This window comes from Microcaecilia unicolor, chromosome 7 (genome assembly GCF_901765095.1).
Source record: "Microcaecilia unicolor chromosome 7, aMicUni1.1, whole genome shotgun sequence".
Taxonomy (NCBI): domain Eukaryota; kingdom Metazoa; phylum Chordata; class Amphibia; order Gymnophiona; family Siphonopidae; genus Microcaecilia; species Microcaecilia unicolor.
Window position 1 is genome coordinate 48,256,354 of NC_044037.1, and position 18,400 is coordinate 48,274,753.

The 18,400-nt window shown below is 43.7% G+C and overlaps 1 protein-coding gene across 2 annotated transcripts in view; it reads right to left on the minus strand.

The window, feature by feature from the left end:
• The window catches only part of WDR44 (WD repeat domain 44), a 113,662-nt gene that overhangs the window by 76,384 nt on the left and 18,878 nt on the right, over positions 1-18,400 (minus strand). The window contains exons 3-4 of one of the 2 annotated variants that reach the window (XM_030208977.1): positions 9,326-9,400; positions 1,990-2,647 (exon numbers count right to left, since the gene is read on the minus strand). In XM_030208977.1, the coding sequence (XP_030064837.1) occupies positions 1,990-2,647; positions 9,326-9,400 (733 nt within the window). The remainder of the gene's footprint in view (positions 1-1,989; positions 2,648-9,325; positions 9,401-18,400) is intronic. The other variant, XM_030208978.1, reaches the window with a different exon arrangement.

The following is an 18,400-nucleotide window of genomic DNA, read 5'->3' on the forward strand; positions in this document are numbered from 1 at the left end:
CAGCGCATTCGACATGATAAACCACAATATACTTTTGCGTTTACTTGATCACCTCAGGATTGGAAGAAATATACTTAATTGGATCAAGGGTTTCTTAATCACCAGAACATACCAAGTTAAATCAAAAACAAACATTTCATCACTGTCGAATGCACATTGCGGAGTACCTCAAGGTTCCCCCATTATCACCAATACTCTTCAATATAATGATGTCCCCTTTGGCCAAATTCTTATCCAGTCAAAGCCTTCACCCGTTCATTTATGCAGACGATGTCACAATTTACATCCCTTTCAGACATGACCTTTCTGAAATTTCCAATGAAATCATGCGCTGTCTGAACATCATGGATTTATGGGCTAACTCATTTCAACTGAAGCTAAACACCGAAAAAACACATTGTCTTACCCTCTCATCCCCATACAATAATTATAAACCCACAACCCTAAACACTCCTGTTTATTCTCTTCCAATTTCTGATAGCCTCAAAATCTTAGGTGTTACTATTGATAGCCATCTTACACTTGAGAGCCAAGTTAACTCCATTATAAAGAAGATGCTTCATTCTATGTGGAAACTTAAACGTATAAGACCTTACTTCGAGAGAAATTTTCTGTAACTTGATACAATCAATGGTTCTGAGCCACGCAGATTACTGCAATGGAATATATGCGGGATGTAAAGTACAGCTTATGAAGAAACTCCAGACAGCCCAAAACATAGCTGCCAGGCTGATATTTGGCAAAACACGATTCGATAGCGCTAAACCTCTCCGATTAAAACTGCACTGGCTCCCAATCAAGGAACGCATTACCTTTAAAATTTGCTCTTTAGTTCACAAGATTATCTACAGTGAAACCTCAGGATACATGGTTGACTTGATAAATCTTCCGACCAAAAACAGAACCAGAGCGTCACGTACTTATCTGAACCTCCACTATACAAGCTGCATTGGACTCGGATACAAATCAACCCATGCATCCAATTTCTCCTACTTAGGTACACAAATGTGGAATGCACTACCAAAGAGTGTGAAAACGATCCATGACCATCTAAACTTCAGGCGATCATTAAAGACCTATGTGTTTTGCAAGGTCTACCCTACTGGCCCAACTTAAATGCCTCAACTCTGCAATGCATCAAAACCTTACATCGTATTGGACATTATATATTCCTTATTTCCTTGACCCTTATTGTACTTGTATACCCTTACCTTTCCTGACCCTTAATTTAAACTGTATTTGCTTAACATCTACAGGACCTGGCGATCACCTTTACGATATTATGTAAGCCACATTGAGCCTGCTAATGGTTGGAAAATGTGGGATACAAATGTTACAAATAAATATCTGGTTTAACACGCTTCAACATTTCTCCAGTTTTGGCTGATCTGCAACAGGTTCCCTGTTATTTGGTATATTTGTTATTGCTGTTTTTTTAAATTATTGAGTCAGAGGGTACCTTTGTTTTCTGCAACCTTATTGAAAATTTACCACCCACCAAAATCCTTACACTCTGCTGAGAAAGGTCTTTTAGTTACACCTTTCTTCAGGCAAATACACTGGAAGAGTATCTAAACAATTTTTGGTGCTGCAAGCCCGGCATTATGGAATGCACCCACATTAGATTTAAGGTAAATTCCTACTATTGGAGCTTTTGTAAGCAACAAAGCTCATTTGTTTAGACAGGAGTCTGCCAACATTTTGCATATTTCATTTTGACACTTATCTAAAAATACTTTGCATGGATAGTGCTTAGGCTATGACAGAATCATTCTTGCTATAAGTTTGTGTTATTTCTGCTTTGCTGATGTGTATTCTCTGTTGGTAATGTTGTTACCCACCTGGATTTGTGGATAAGTGGGCTACAAATTTTTCACATAAATAAATATATAAAATAAACACACCATGTCAGAAAAGGTACCTAATGCACATTTATAGATCACAGAAAAACAGAATTTGTAAGCTTATTATATCCACATGTATACTGACCTTCTAAACATGACTTCTGAACCTCTAATTCTAATTCACTTTTCTTTTTTCGTGGTGGTGGGGCTGGTCTTGAAGGTGGAGGTGGTCTAGGAGGAGGAGCATTTACCGGAGGTGGAGGACGGGCTGGAGCAGGTTTCTTTGTGCTAGCAACTATATCTGGCTCTACAGTAATTTGTCTTGGGGGTTTGACAGGAGGCATTTGTTCTGTGGTAGATAAATCTTTGGCAGGTGAGGAATCCAAGACCATCTGCTCTTCCAGTTCTTTGTCTTTTAATTCTGTTTCCCCATTATTTAATTTTTTTTCAAAAGTACTATTTGTCTCTATTATGCGATACTCTTGAGTAACATTTATAATGTCTGCTAATTCAGTAATTTCATCTATTGGGATCTTTGAGACATCCTCTAAAGGTGAGTAAAGCTTTTCAGAATTACTCTCAATTTCCTTATGAGAATTTTTATGAAGAGAGTCTTTGATATAGTCTGGCATTGTTGTTTCAGTAATTAAAAGTTCAGGAATATTTTTAAGAAGATCTGTTTCAACACTCAAAGTACTGGTATTCAAAATATGATCATCATGTACTTCATCATCAGCGGCGCTCAAATGCCCATCTTCCACTTCAGTTGACTTCTGGCTTTCTTCTAGAATACTGTCAATAATCTTACAAAAAAAAAAAAAAAAACCAAAACAACAACATTAAGTCTCTCTTAAAAATATGAAATTATACATCATAAGAACTCACAGAACACCAAATATGCAATCCAATGAATCAATTGTTTGACACCATTCTCACCTTCACTGGACATCTGGTATTAAAAAGCAACCAATAAGCTAGACAAATATATAACCCACCCCCAACATTTTATCAGTTATTACACTGTTTTCTAGGCAAGAGAATTGGACAATATTGAGCATTCCTCAGTGTTAATTCAAAAACACAGAAATAAAATTCAATCTTAAAAAATAAAGCAAAAAAAAAAAAAAAAGGTGATACTTGTTTACTGGACTAATTTAATACATTTCTTAAGTAACTTTCAGGACCTTAAACCAAAAACAAGTTCAATAAAAGAAAGCACAACTACATATCCTAATAAATTAATTTGCAATTAAAAACTGGTATGGAGAGGAAATGAAAAATGAGATAATGCAAGCTTTTACATACACAAGTTTTTTTTTATTTTTTGGGGTGGATGGAGAGATAAATGAAAATAGCTTATAGCTCTGATAAATGGTTTAATAGCTATATATTAATTTTACACAGATTTCTAATGGAAGGTGAGCAAACTTAAAGGATAATGTAGACTGTAAAATACAGTACAGCAGTAAGAGCAAAAGCCATTTCACTTACAAAAAAAAAAAAGAACTGTGAGAAGATGCAGGCCAAACTCATCCCTCCCTGCTTATTTATTAAATACATGGCCACCTGGTTTGTTTGAACCAGGATGACTTTGTTCCTCTTAGCTTTATGAAATTTATCTGATGGTCCTTACTGAGAATATCCTCAAGGCTGTTAGCATTTCCAAATGCATTCTCTCTTGTCTACTGAAAAATGCCTATCTTTCAAGCATGTGGCTCTTCCCCTCATCCACTTTTCCCTTTTTGTCCTGAGACTAGGTAGACAGGCAGAGCAGCAGAAAAAACAAACAGAAAAACAATGGGAGCAGCCTCCAGGCTTTGCAATGAAGAACACAGGTCTAAGAGAAAAGCGAGTCCAGCAGAGGAGTAGTGACAAATATGGTATCCTGAAGATTCCCCACAGGCTGATTCCACTGATTTTGCCTCAAATGGAGACATGCCATCTGATTGACAAACTTAATATTTTGTGGTCCAGCATTCTCAGCAATTGCCTTTTGCCTAGCTAATACCTGCTGATTCACCCAATCTTCTCCACAGTGGAAATCATGTTGGTGCTGTGGAGGAAAGACAGTTGCTCGAGTCTACTGTCTGGGACAAGAGCAAGAATCCTGTTGATACTGGGAGGTGTGGGAAGGTGGAGGATACCTACAGCTGAGTGTAATAGGACCTCTGTTACCTTCTGCGCAATACTTCCTGAAGGAGAAGGCTGGGTTGGAAGTGGGCTTGTAGAAACTTCTAAGGATGCAGTTATACTGCTTGATGAGAGTAGCAGACTCCTCCACCTGAAGAGTCTCTCCAAGGCACAGCACCCCAGCAAGCTTTTCCTGCATGCCTTGTTGAAGGTCTGAGGCTTGCAGTCAGGTGAATCTGTGGATGCCAATCACCACGGCAGAAGCTCTCGATGCTGTTTTGAAAATATGTTGGAAGAACGATCGACTGGTTCAGATGGAACTCCAATACAACCTTAGGCAGGAACTTAGGGTACGTGTGGAGAACTACTCTATGATGAACTTTTGTGTAAGATGAATCTACAACTAGGGCCTGAAGCTCACTGACCCTGCAAGCAGAAGTAACCGCCAGCAAAAACAGGACCTTCCAGGTCAAGTACTTCAGATGACAGGAATCCAGTGGCTCAAAAGGAGCTTTCATCAGCTGAGTGAGTATGATATTGAGTTCCCATGATAAAGGCAAAAATTTGATAGGGGGCTCTGTCAAAAGCAAATCACTCATGAAGTGAACTACCGTGTTTCCCCGAAAATAGGGCATCCCCATAAAATAAGACCTACCGAGGTTTTTGGTGCCCTTAGAAAATATAAGGCCTCCCCCGAAAGTAAGGCCTAGCAAAGTTTTGTTTTTCCCGGTAAGTAGGGTCCCCCCCCTGAGATCGCCGGGCCCCCCTCCGTCGTTCTGAAACTAACCCCCCACCCGAGGTCGTCCCCCCCCACCCGAGATGGCGCCCCCACCCGAAGTCGCCGGACCCCAACCCCCTCTGTCGCTCCGAAACTAACCTGCACTTAAGCCTCCTTTCACTTTCCTTCCAGTTCGCAGCAAGCAGCAGCAGTAGGAGGGCAGGCCACTCCTTCCTTCTGTTTCCTGCCCTCGCCTGACGTAACGTAACGTCAGGCGAGGGTGGGGCTCGGAAGGAAGGAGAGGCCTGCCCTGCCCTGCTGCTCCTGCGAACTGGAAGGAAAGTGAAAGGAGGCTTAAGTTCAGGTTAGTTTCTGAGCGACGGAGGGGGGTGGGGTCCGGCGACTTCGGGTGGGAGCGCCATCTCGGGTGGGGGGGGGGGGGCGACCTCGGGTGGGGGGTTACCGGTAGTTGCAGGAGCGACGGAGGGAAGGTGGCCGGGCCAACCGTGTTTCCCCGAAATATTAAGACATCCCCTGAAAATAAGACCTAGCGCCTTTTTGGGCGCAAAAATTAATATAAGGCAGTGTCTTATATTCGGGGAAACATGGTAGAGTCTGTCCAGTGATGGTAAGCACTAATTGCACTAAGTTGAACTCATAAGAGTTGGTTTTTAGACGAGACTCAAAAAGGTGTAGAATAGTATTTCCCAAGCAATGAAAACAACAATCTTAGTAATACCACAGTAGGTGAGACCAAACAAAAAAATAAACAGAAGATGAGACTGACATGAAATGTAGCTGTAAAGCAATGACCACAAATGCTTGCAGTCTAAGTAACAAAGTTCATGATCTGCAAGCCCAGATGAAAGAGGCAGATTTAGATGTTGTCGCTAATCATGGAGACATGGCTCAATGATTACCATGGATGGGACACAAACATACCGGGCTAAAATCTATTTAGGAAGGATAGAGATGGTCAGGTGGAGGAGTAGCTCTGTATGTCAGAAACAATATTAAAGCAATGAAATACAGGGGATCTGCGGAAAAGATGAATCAATACTGATTGCCTTGAAAAGAGAAGACGGAACCTCTATTCACATGGGTGTTGTCTACAGACCTCCGATATAATCAGAGCAGCTTGGTAAAGATCTGGTTGCAGATGTTCAAATGTTGGGAAAGAAAAGAGAAGTGCTGTTATTGGGTAATGTGAACTGGAAAGTTGCACCTGCAGAATCGGAAAGAAGTAGGGAGGAAGTGGATGCAATTCAAAGTGCTCTGCTCAGACAAATGGGGATGGATCCCACGAGGGAAGGAGCAATGCTGGATCTGGTGCTCACAAATGGGGAAATTGTGTCTAATGTCAGAGTAGATGCCCACCTGAGCAGTAGTGATCATCAAATGGTTTGGTTTGATATAATGGCTAGAGCGGAGGGCAGCCAGTTAAAACTCAAAGTCCTGGATTTCAAACATATTAACAAAATGGGGGAATACCTGAAGAAAGAGCTGAAGGGATGGGAAGGTGTAAGTGGAAAGACAGTGGTCCAGGCTGAAAGGAGCTATTAAAATGGCTACTGACCTTTACGTGAGGAGAGTAAATAAAAGCAAGAGGAAAAGGAAACCAATATGGATCTCCAATCAAGTGGCTGAGAAAAAAAAAGACAAAAGAGGTGGCACTCATGAAATACAGGAAAACTCAAGGAGAAGAGCATAGGAAAGCATACCAGGAGAAGCTGAAAGAAGCCAAGAGGGAGATAAATGTAGCAAAAGCAGGGGCGGAAGAGCAAATGGCTAGGAATGCAAGGAAGGGAGACAATCATTTTTTCAGGTATATCAGTGAAAGGCAGGAAGGCTAGAAATGGAATTGGGAGCAGATGCTGTGGACGGCTATGTGGAGAGCGATGATGAAAAAGCGAATGTGCTAAACAAATACTTCTGTTCTGTGTTCACGAAAGAAAATCCTGAAGAAGGACCACAATCAGCTGGTAAAGGTACAAATAAGAATGGAGTGAATATCACACTGTTCACAAAAGAATGTGATTATGAACAACTTGAAAAATTGAAGATGGACAAAGCCATGAGACCAGATGGTATCCATCCCAGGATACTGAGGGAGCTTAAAGAGATTCTGGCAGATCCTCTTAAAGATTTGTTTAACAAATTTTTCAAGACGGGAGAGGTTCCGTGGGATTGGAGAAGAGCAGATGTGGGGAACTACAGGCCGGTAAGCTTCACTTTGGTTACTGGAAAAGTAATGAAAGTGTTGCTGAAGAAAAGGATTTAACACATTTATACCCCACATTTTCCCACTAGTTGCAGGCTCAATGTGGCTTACACAATAAGGGTATGCTACAATATCAATAAACAATGTCATAGTAAAAATTGTGATCGTAAACGTATCGTCTAAAACAACAAGATAATAAAATATAAAAGAAAATTATTAAGGTTCATATATTTGCTGTAACAGATATTAAGTAAACTAAGTAACGTCTGGATAGTGAATTTCCTGGAATCCAATGAGTTACAAGATCCACGGCAACAAGGTTTTACCATAGGTAAATCGTGCCAAACAAATTTGATTGAATTCTTTGACTGGGCAACCACAGAATTGGACCAAGGACGTGTGCTAGATGTAATTTACTTGGATTTCAGCAAAGCCTTTGACACGGTCCCTCATAAAGGCTCTTAAATAAACTTGAAAGGCTGGAGTTAGGACTCAAAGTGGTAAACTGGATTAGAAGCTGGTTGTCAGGCACCAGAGGATGGTGGTCAATGGAATTCACTTGGAGGAAGCAAAGGTGAGTAGTGGAGTGCCTCAGGGATCAGTTCAACACACTGGTGAGTGACATTGCCGAAGGATTAAAAGGTAAGGTTTGACATTTTGTGGATGATACCAAAATTTGTAAAAGAGTAGACACCCCGGAGGGAGCGGAAAACATGAAAAGGGATTGGCAAAAGTTAGAAGAATGGTCTAACATTTGGCAATTAAAATTTAATGCAAAAAACGTGCAAAGTGATGCATTTGGGGAGTAGAAAACCAAGGGAACTGTATGTCCTAGGAGGTGAGAGGCTGATATGAACAGAAGGGGAGAGGGACCTTGGGGTGAAGGTGTCCTAGGATCTTAAGCAAAAAAACAGTGTGGCAAAGAGGTGGTCGTAGCCAGAAGGATTCTAGGTTGTATCGTGAGAGGAGTAACCAGTAGAAGAAAGGAGGTGTTGATGCCTCTGTACAAGTTGTTGGTGAGGCCCCACCTGGAGTATTATGTTCAGTTTTGGAGACCGTATCTTGCTAAGGATATAAAAAGACTAGAAGCAGTCCAGAGGAAGGCAATAAAAATGATATGGGGCCTGCGCCATAAGACACATGAGAAGAGACTTGAAGATATGAATATGTGTAGCCTAGAGGGAAGAATGGACAGGACCTATGATACAGATGTTTAAATACTTGAAAGGTATTAAAATAGTTTGTTATGGTATGTCATTGCTTCTAACAGAAAGAAGACAAGGGTGATGTTGGCTGATGTTAAACTGAGAATTACTAGCGCAGAACTTGCCTGGATGTTGGGAAAGGCAAAGTGTGTTTAGAAAAGTGTTTAAACTAAGCACTGCTAGTGCACACACCTGCCTGTATTTGGGACAAGGTAAGCTGTGTTTAGAAGAAGTGGAATTAAGGGTGATAAGAGTGGATACTCTCTTGCTGCTAGTTCAGTTAAATGGCTGGGAAAAAGGAAACCCTGTAAAGCTAAAAAAAAACAAACAAAAACCCCAAATAAAAATATTGCAATGTTCAGGTTTAAGGATTACGAAGTGAAAGCCCAAAGCTGTGAGGGAAGAATTGGTGTTACACCAAATTTGTTCTTACATGAATCTATGTTTATTTATTGGGATTTATTAACCGCCTTTATGAAGAGATTCACCAAGGCGGTGTACAGCAGGTACAGTAACATAAAACTTATAATTTTGCTAACAGCATAACAATAGTAAAATGACCAAGTATAAAAATAAATACAACAAATGAGGTAAACATGAAAACAGTAAATTGAAACCTAAGAGGACTACCATGAAACAGGATAAAAAATAAACACATGTTCATGAGAGAGATATTAATTGTGGATATCCTGAAAACCTGACTGGCAAGGAGTACTCAGGACTGGACTTGGGAAACACTAGTGTAGAGAAAGAACCACTGACAGCATATGTGGAAGGAGTGCAAAAAAAAGTGCAGAAAAACACCTCCAAAGCTCTTCCCTCCCTGCCTCTTTTTGGGAGAAAAAAAGCTGGAGTGCGCACTAGGGGGTGGAGAGATGAAGAGAAAAAGATACTGACTGGTGGGGACAGGGGTCAGCATACGAGGTTGAGAGAGAGAACGTAAGTGGTAGAAGGAAGTTGTTGGCATAGCAAGAGAATGTTATGTGCTGGGTGTGGGTTTAAGTTGGAGCTGGGTATCAGTAGCAGGATTAGAGGTAAGAATGGTAGGAGAGTCAAATATGCAGGAAAGAAGGTAACAAGAGTCAGGATGAAGAGAGGTGACTTAGCAGGGGCAGGGGATTCAATAGCTCCTCTAGGGAATTTTACCAGGTGTCAGGCAGTACATATTAAAAACTTCTATATTCCACTTAAACAATAGTTAACAAACCTCTTTAGAGTCATCTTGCTTCTGTTCTATAATGACTGGATTATCCCCACATTTTTCCATATTGTTGCGAACCGCCTACATAAACATAGGTAAACGACACATTATCTTAAAAAATACTTGTCAGAAAAAATATAAATAAAAAGCAGTTAGTGCCATTGTTAGCTATTCAGACCCTGTTGTGCTTGGGAGGATGTAGTTCAACCACTGTCACATTTTCATGTCACTCTATAACTACACTCCTAAGAAGGTAACAGTAAATGTTAAAAATAACATATCACAACAAATCACATATGCATACAAAATATGCTTATCCATTGGACAATATGACTAAGATTCCAAAATCAAAATGACAAAAGCTTAATGAACTATCTTAGGCTACCTTGTAAAGATGTGTTTTCAGTAATAAATAAAACAAACAAACAACAACAAAAAAAGATTATAAAAAAGGTATCCAAAAATCTGAACTGCTTGGGGATTGGATTTCCAGGAAGTACTTTTAAAATTCAAATTTTGTTGATTTATTCATTAACAAACACAGAATGCTTCATTTATTAGAATGGGCATATTTACAAGAAAACATATAAAGAAAGTTAAATATGTCTCACTCAATTAGACCACATTAGGAGAGGGGGACTAAGAATCAAAAACCAAAGGAAGATGGTACTGTTCAAGGGGGGGGGGGGGGGGGGGAGAAACAAAGGAAATAGGATAGCCTAGTCACTTATTTCTACAGTCTGTTTCACAATAACAAAGGATCCACAACTTTTGGATTCCTTCAAGAAAAAAACTTAAAATTACAGTGGGTCATAGAAAACATAGGTATTTTCTGTTTCTCGTCCCTCCACCCAGTATCTCTCTCTCTGTCTTCCCCATCCACCATCACCCAGTCTCTCTATTTTCTCCCCATCCAGCATGGCTTGTCTCTCTCCAGTGAAGTCTAACGTTTATTGATTTTCATAGCACATTGCTGGCCTCAACAGAACTGCTTCCCCCCCCTCCTCTAGAGTCTATTTGTTCAACCTCCACTCAAGATTCCAAGCATTCCCAGCCTTAATAGCATAGATTCAGAGTACTCTTCTGCATCCCAATTTCAATGTCCTCTGTACAGTATTTCCCCTCCCTCCTACTTACCCTTTTGCTGTTGTCCTCAATCAGTTTTGTGAACGCAGTTGTAAAGACACATGCGCGGGACCATTTCCCTGTGCGTGTCACTGCTAGGTTTGCCAATCCCGCTCCCATGACAAACTTCCTGTATTGGAGGAAGTGGGACCAGCAGATCTAGGAGCGATGCACGCAAGAAAATGGTCCCATGCCTGTGTCTTTACAGCTGTATTTCCCAGAAAAGGTTTAGATTTTTGGATTTGTACTGTATCTCTCAATACGAAGGGAAGTCAATAAATAAGGTGAATTCAAATATCACATCAAAACACTACTTGTTTCCCACATTTACTGGCTCTCCTTCATACAGTAATGCTTAACTTTTGACAAGACTATAGCTCATTTTTTTCTTATTATAAATTTGCAAAACAAAAAAAGCTGAGTTTATCTTAAACATAAAGAGAAGAAAAAAATCATAATATTTACTGTTTCACCTTCTTATTTAGGAAGTTTTTATGTAGCACTTTGATGAGGTGAAAAATGATTTTTAAACTCCACGGAAAACAATCTTAGTATAATGTCTAAGACAGAATGCTAAATTTAATATCTACTTGTAATGTTCAGGACAGCCACAATAAATAATGCATGACATACTGCCATACTCTAGAGACCTAGTATATGCAAATTAATCAAGGGCATATTTGTTATAGATATTCAGAAAACAAGACTGGTGAGGTATGCCTCCAGGACCAAGTTGGGAAATAATAATATAAACACACTGAGTGGTATACATCCTACAAAGAAGTTTATATCTGTTCTCCTGCAGTTGTGCAAAGGCATTCAGGGCCTTTACTACCATACAGGTTTGCTCACATTTCTTCTTCCCCAGACCTTTCCTGAAGTCCGTCCTCCACGCCTTCATATACACTTGTCTCTAAGCCTGGCATCAGAAGCACCTATAGATTGGACACACTTCCTTTCCCTCTCTTATACCAGCTATTCCTGGTGATTTTATAAAAGTTAGATTGCAGGAGCAGCTTCATACAGTGTAAGATTCTGTGCCTAAACCATTTGCTTTTGAGATTTTAGTACATCGTGGAAGTCAAAAGTTTAATGGGAGTTTAATATAAACCAGTATTATTATATTACCTTGGTGTTATATTCCCCTCAACATCTTGAAATAGGTTTGAAGTGGATTGCAATTTAAAATATAACCAGTTCACAAAACTGGGAGCTTACAATTATACAATTATACTTGAAATCTAGTCTAGGCTACAATCTTTAAAGAGCAATCATATATAATTAAGCCAGCTAGACAGCACATATTTTCTAAATAAAACGGCTTTAATGGATTTACAAAACTTAAATAACCTGATAAAAAGATTATAGAGATTGGCAAAGAATTCCAGATTTTTGAAGCCTGATAAGAAAATAAAGGTGTAAAATGGAGCTTTTCAAAACAAGGAGGGACTACTGAATTTGCTTAAGTCACATAGAAGGCGAATTGCTATATTTTAAACCGTTCCAAGTTTTCTCTGTAAATGTTTTGTACAGCCAAGATATATCATATTGCAGTAATCGAGTTTCATTAAGACTTAGTGTACTAACGGCTGAAATTTTTCTTGAGTGAAATATTTCCAGATACATCTTAAGTTACTTATAATCATTCAAAAACATTTTTTATACAAGACCATTTATCTGAGACTCCCAAGACAGTTTGTAATTTAGACCATTTAATACTAAAGAAGATGGTTTCAATGAGATATCTTGGCTACCAACTAAGAGAAAATGGGAAAATTAGGTTCTTACCTTGGTAATTTTCTTACCTTTAGTCAAAGCAGATGAAGCCATTACATATGGGTTGTGTCCATCAACCAGCAGGGGGAGATAGAGAGCACTCAACGTTTCACAGTGCCTCATGGCCAGCCAGCTCCACTGCCTCTTCAGTATTTGAAGCTTCCAAAGCAGTATGGCAAACCGCAATGGGAATAACATGAACTTTCCTCACAGCGAACGATGGCCCCTTAACAAGGGCATGAACTCAAAAGGAGGGAATGAAAACATCCTCCTGGAGGGAATAAACTCATCCTCCAAAACAAACTGGAGGGAATGGACTCATCCTCCAAAACAAACTGGAGGGAATGGACTCATCCTCCTATAAGTGAACATGAATCCTGAAGACTGTTTTCCAACTTTTTCCCAAGGAAGGAACTTCAGGAAACAAGAACAGAACCTGAAACAGATTCACAGCATACAGACAATCATACAGGGAGGGCTCATGGCTTCATCTGCTATGACTAAAGGAAAGAAAATTACCAAGGTAAGAACCTAATTTTCCCTTCCTTGTCATCAAGCAGATGAAGCCATTACGTATGGGATGTAACAAAGCAATCCCTATATAGGGTGGGAACAGGTCACACCACGCACTAGCACTTGTGCGCCAAAATGCGCATCCCTCCTAGCAGCCACATCCAGCCTGTTATGTCGGGCAAAAGAGAGCTTAGAAGCCCATGTTGCTGCACTGCATATATCTTGAAGAGAGAGTGCTCCAGTTTCAGCCCAAGAGGAAGAAATCGCTCTGGTAGAATGCGCCTTAAAGGCTACAGGCGGAGACCGGCCGGCAAGCAGATAAGCTGAAAAGATAGTTTCTTTGAGCCAGCGGGCAATAGTGGCTTTAGACGCTGGAGACCCTCTGCGAGGACCTGATAGCAAAACAAACAGATGATCATAGATCCTGAAAGAGATAGTAACTCGCAGATACTGCAGCAGAGTCCTGTGAACATCCAACAGGTGCAACTACCCAAAAGATTCTGGAAACTCCTCCTTATCAAAGGAGGGCAAGAAAATAGGCTGGTTTAGGTGAAACGCTGAAACCACCTTAGGCATGAAGGAAGACATGGTCCAAACCCCGGACTCTGAGAATTGCAGAAATGGGTCTCTAGAGGACAGCGCCTGGAGCTCTGACACTCGTCTCGCCGAAGTAATGGCCACAAGAAAAACGGCCTTTAGTGTCAAATCTTTCTCCGATGCTCGCCGAAGCGGCTCTAAAGGAGAAGCCTGCAGGGCCTTCAAAACTAGCCCCAGGTTCCAAGCTGGACAGGGTGCTCGCACGGAAGGCTGGAGCCGAAGAACCCCACTAAGAAACCATGCCACATCTGGAAGAGCAGCTAAAGACTCGCCTTCAACCTTACCACGAAGGGAGGCCAATGCTGCCATTTGCACCCGCAGGGAATTACAGGCCAAGACTATTTGTACACCATCCTGCAAAACGTCCAGAATCGGCGAGACAGGAGCCTGCATGGGTGTGATAGCTTTTGAAGCACACCAAGACTCAAACTGGCACCAAATCCTGGCATAAGCCACGGAAGTGGAACTCTTGCAGGCCTGCAGGAGTAGAAATGACTGTGTTTGAATAGCCTTTGTCCCTCAATTGCGCCCTCTCAATCGCCATGCCATAAGACCAAAGCGGCAGGCGTCCTCCATGGCTACCGGGCCCTGTGACAACAGGTTCGGTACCAGAGGTAAAGGAAGGGGAGCCTCCACTAGCATCTGTCGGAGGTCCGCATACCAAGACCTCCTGGGCCAATCCGGGCGATGAGGACCACTTCTCCTGGGTGCAGCTAAAACCGCATGAGCACACGCCCTATCAAGGGCCACGGAGGGAACACATATAGTAGGCCCGGGGCCAGGGCTGAGTGAAGGCATCCAACCCTGCCGAGCGAGGATCTCTCAGTCTACTGAAGAAGCACGGGACTTTGGCATTTGAACTTGTCGCCATAAGATCCATCACGGGCTTGTCCCATATGGCACATATCTGCAGGAATACTTCGTCTGCAAGTTCCCATTCTGCTGGATCGATCTGATGCCTGCTTAGATAATTGGCTTGCATGTTGCTCTGACCTGCAATGTGAGCTGCCGACAGAAACTGAAGATGCAGCTCGGCCCAGTGGCAAATCTGTTCGGCCTGCGCGGTCAGTGCTCTGCACCGAGTGCCGCCTTGTCGATTTATGTAGGCCACTGCTGTCGTGTTGTCCGACATCACTCTGACAGCCAATCCTTCCAGGGTCACTTGAAAGGCCAGAAGCGCCTGAAACACCGCTTTCAACTCCAGGCGGTTGACGGACCACTCCGACTCCTTGGGTGTCCATAGACCCTGGGCATGCTTCCCTTTGCAATGTGCGCCCCAGCCCTTCAGGCCGGCATCTGTCACTACTAGACACCAATCGGGGAGTGCCAGCGGCATTCCTCGCCGCAGCATGCTGTCTGACAGCCGCCACTCCATGCTGAGTCGGGCCGCAGGGAGCCAAGAAAGTCTGCATTGATAATCCTGAGATACTGGAGACCATCTTTGAAGTAGGGAATACTGTAGAGGTCTCAGGTGCGCTCTCACCCAGGGCACCACTTCCAATGTGGCTGTCATCGATCCCAGCAGCTGGACAATGTCCCAAGCTCGCGGGCGGGGCATCCTCAGGAGCAGACGGACCTGATTCTGAAGCTTGCACCGCCTTAGCTCGGGTAGGTATACATAGCCCGAGTCTGTGTCGAACCTGGCCCCCAAATATTCTAGAGATTGCGAAGGGGTCAGGTGACTTTTGGCCATATTGACGACCCAGTCTAGAGATTGAAGTACTGAGACCACTCTGGCTGTAGCTTGATAGCTCTCTGTTACAGAATCTGCTCTGATGAGCCAGTCGTCTAGGTACGGGTGAACCCTGATACCTTCTCGCCTGAGAAAAGCAGCTACTACCACCATTACCTTCGAAAAGGTTCAGGGAGCTGTGGCGAGGCCAAAAGGCAAGACCCGGAACTGGAAATGTTTTCCCAACACCACAAACCTCAGAAACGTCTGGTGTGGGGGCCAAATTGGTATGTGCAAGTAAGTTTCTTTCAGGTCTAGAGACGTGAGAAACTCTCCTGGCTGTACCGCAGCAATGACGGAGCGCAGGGTTTCCATGTGGAAATGCCGCACTCTCAGGGACTTGTTTAATTCTTTTACGTCCAGAATAGGGTGAAAAGACCCACCTTTTTGTGGCCCCACAAAGTAGATGGTGTATCGGCCGTAGCCGTGTTTGGCGGGAGGTACCGGGGACACGGCCCCTAACTGAATCAGACCTTGCAAAGTCTCCTCTCCCGCCGCCCGTTTGGCGGCAGAACCACATCGGGACTCCACAAACACGTCTCTTATTGAGGCGTTGAATTCTATTCTGTAGCCATCTATGATCAGGTCCAGAACCCACTGGTCTGAGAAAATATTGGCCCACTCCTCGGCAAAGAGGGAAAGACGTCCTCCGATGACAGGAAGTGAGGAGGGGGCCGGCGCACCATCATTGAGAGGGTCGCCCCTGAACTCCAGGCCTAGAGCCGGTGGCTGCGGAACGCTTGTCCGAGCAAAAGGAGTTCCTCTGCTGAAAAACGGGCATGAGAAGTGAACCCAGCAGAACGCCCCGGGCGGTACCTTCTAGCTTCACGGAAGCGAGGTCTATAAGAGGAGTGGACCGCCTGGCCCTTGGAGGAAGGCCTCGGCCTATCTTCAAGCAAGCGCTGGGGTTTAGGATCTCCCAGGCCTTTAACAATTTTTTTTTCCAACTCCTCACTAAATAGAAGGCCTTGAAAGGTCAACTTCATCAACCTTTGCTTAGAGGCCATGTCCGTCGCCCAATGCCGTAGCCAAAGAAGACGGCAAGCCGCCACTGCTACTGCCATGTGTTTAGCCGAAGCTCTGACATCATCATAAAGGGCGTCAGCAAGAAAGGACAAGGCCGACTCCATCCGCGGAGCCACATCTGAAAAGGGCTCCGCTCCATCACCGGGCTGTTCCACTGCCTGTTGCAACCAAGCCAGGCAGGCTCTAGCAGCATAACAACTGCATGCAGACGCCCGAATAGTGAGACCTGCAATTTCAAATGACCGTTTAAGTGCTGATTCCAGTCTACGGTCTTAAATATCCTTCAGGGCAACACCTCCTTCAACCGGGAGGGTAGTTCTCTTCATCACAGTTGTGACTAGGGCATCCACTTTAGGCATAGCAAAGCGAGCCATATGCCCCATAGCCCTGGAAACTTTCAAAGGTCCCTCGGGGTCAGCCCATTGAGCCGAAATAAGCACTTGGATGGAGTCATGCAAAGGAAAGGCTCGAGCAGGCTTTTTGGTACTAGCCATCCTAGGATTCACAGAGGAGGCTGTGCCACTGGCAGGGTCCTCAATAGAGAGCCTGCAGGGCATCAGAAATAAGCGCTGGTAGCTCATCACGGTGGAAAATCCTCACCGCGGAGGGATCGTCCAGATCCTGAATCACTTCTGCACCAGACTGGTTCCTCAGACCATTAAGGCCTGCCAGAGTCCTCCGAATCCTCGCAGCCCAACCACGGGGGGGAAAAAGGAGGTGCAGCACTCTCCGAAGGGGAATGAGCCCTTCTGCGCTTCATATTCTGCCAATTATCAGGGAATAACGCCTCAGAGGGCATACCCAGGCTAGAATCCACCGGGGGGGGGGGGGGGGGGGGGGCATTAGAAGAGGCCCGTGCCGGGCTTTGTGGGAGAGCTCTTTTAAGCATGTATGCTTTAAGCATTAGTAAGACAAAATCAGGGGAGAAAAACTCACCCTGGGCACCCGGATCTCTGCCGGGGCTAGTAGCTCCCATATCAGCCTCACTCCGAGGCCTCCCCCCGGGCTCAGGACTCTCCGTCTCAACGGAGGTTGCGCCATGTGGTAAATTCAAAATGGCACCCGCTGCCAGCTCAGAGCGCGAAGAATCGTCGCTCGCCATGCTCGGGCCAGCTCTAATGTCTGTACAGCACGATTTACAGAGCCCCGCTGCTGATCTGCGCTTGCCACACTTGGAACAGCGCTTTACTGTCTCCGCAGCCATCGCCAAAAATGGCGGTAAAATTCAAAATGGCGGTTCACTCCAAAATCGCCCCGATCACGGGCACACCCCGGAGGAGTCAGAAAACACTCTTACCTCACTGGACCGAGTATCACAGCTCCGGTCCCACAGAAAAAGGCAAGGAAAAACCTCTTAAGCGCCAAAGCGCGACGCAACTTTTTTTTTTTTTTTTTAACGCTGTGAGGAAAGCAGAGGTAAATAGAACTCCGGAGGCTCAGGTGAGTGGGAAAGGCAGGGAAAGGGCGAACCTATGTGCCTGCATCCACTGTTGGTGGGGAAGGACAGGGAAAGCTAAGCAATGTGTCCACATCCACGGAGGTATGGGTAAGGCAGGGAAAAGGCGAACCTATGTGCCTTTAAAGTGAAGCTGCTATAGCCTCCAACACACCTAACAACTGGCAAAAGCACAGGAGCAACCTCCAGGCAGATTTTAGATGGAGCTCGAAGAAGCTGCAGCCACTCTGCTAGGGGAGATAGAGAATACTGAAGAGAGGCAGTGGAGCAAGCTGGTATGAGGCACTGAAAAAAGTGTGCTCTCTATCTCCCTCTGCTGGTTGATGGGTGTTTATTTTCTCTGAATCTGCCTTTGCTAATCAAGCAGCGGAAGCAGTGGCCCGCCTCATCTCTCTGGGCAAAGTTACATATGCCCTCCAAATATCTAGCTTTCCCAACCTTGAATCTGCTCATGGCAGTTCAGTACAGGCTCAGCCGTAGCTAAGTCTGTAATTAAAGAGGAACCCAGTTTCAATTAGTTAAAGAGATATAGTTTATTAGTATTAATTAGCATTGATACATTACCCAATAATGAGGATACCAGCAATTCAGTCAATCATACAGTGAAACAGAATCACATGACACATCAGCTCTCCTCCATCAGCATCTGCATCTGCCTCTGTATCTGCGTCTGTCTCTCTCTCTCTCTCTGTCTCTCCTTCTGCGTCTTACACTTCTCGGGGTGCTTCCTTTATACTGTCCCAACCCAATGGATTCCAATGGGATCCAGCTTTGTCAGCAGAACTTGCTATTCCTTATCAGTTGATAAGGAACCGATAAGGGTGACTTCATTAGGTCCCAGGTTCCAACTATACAC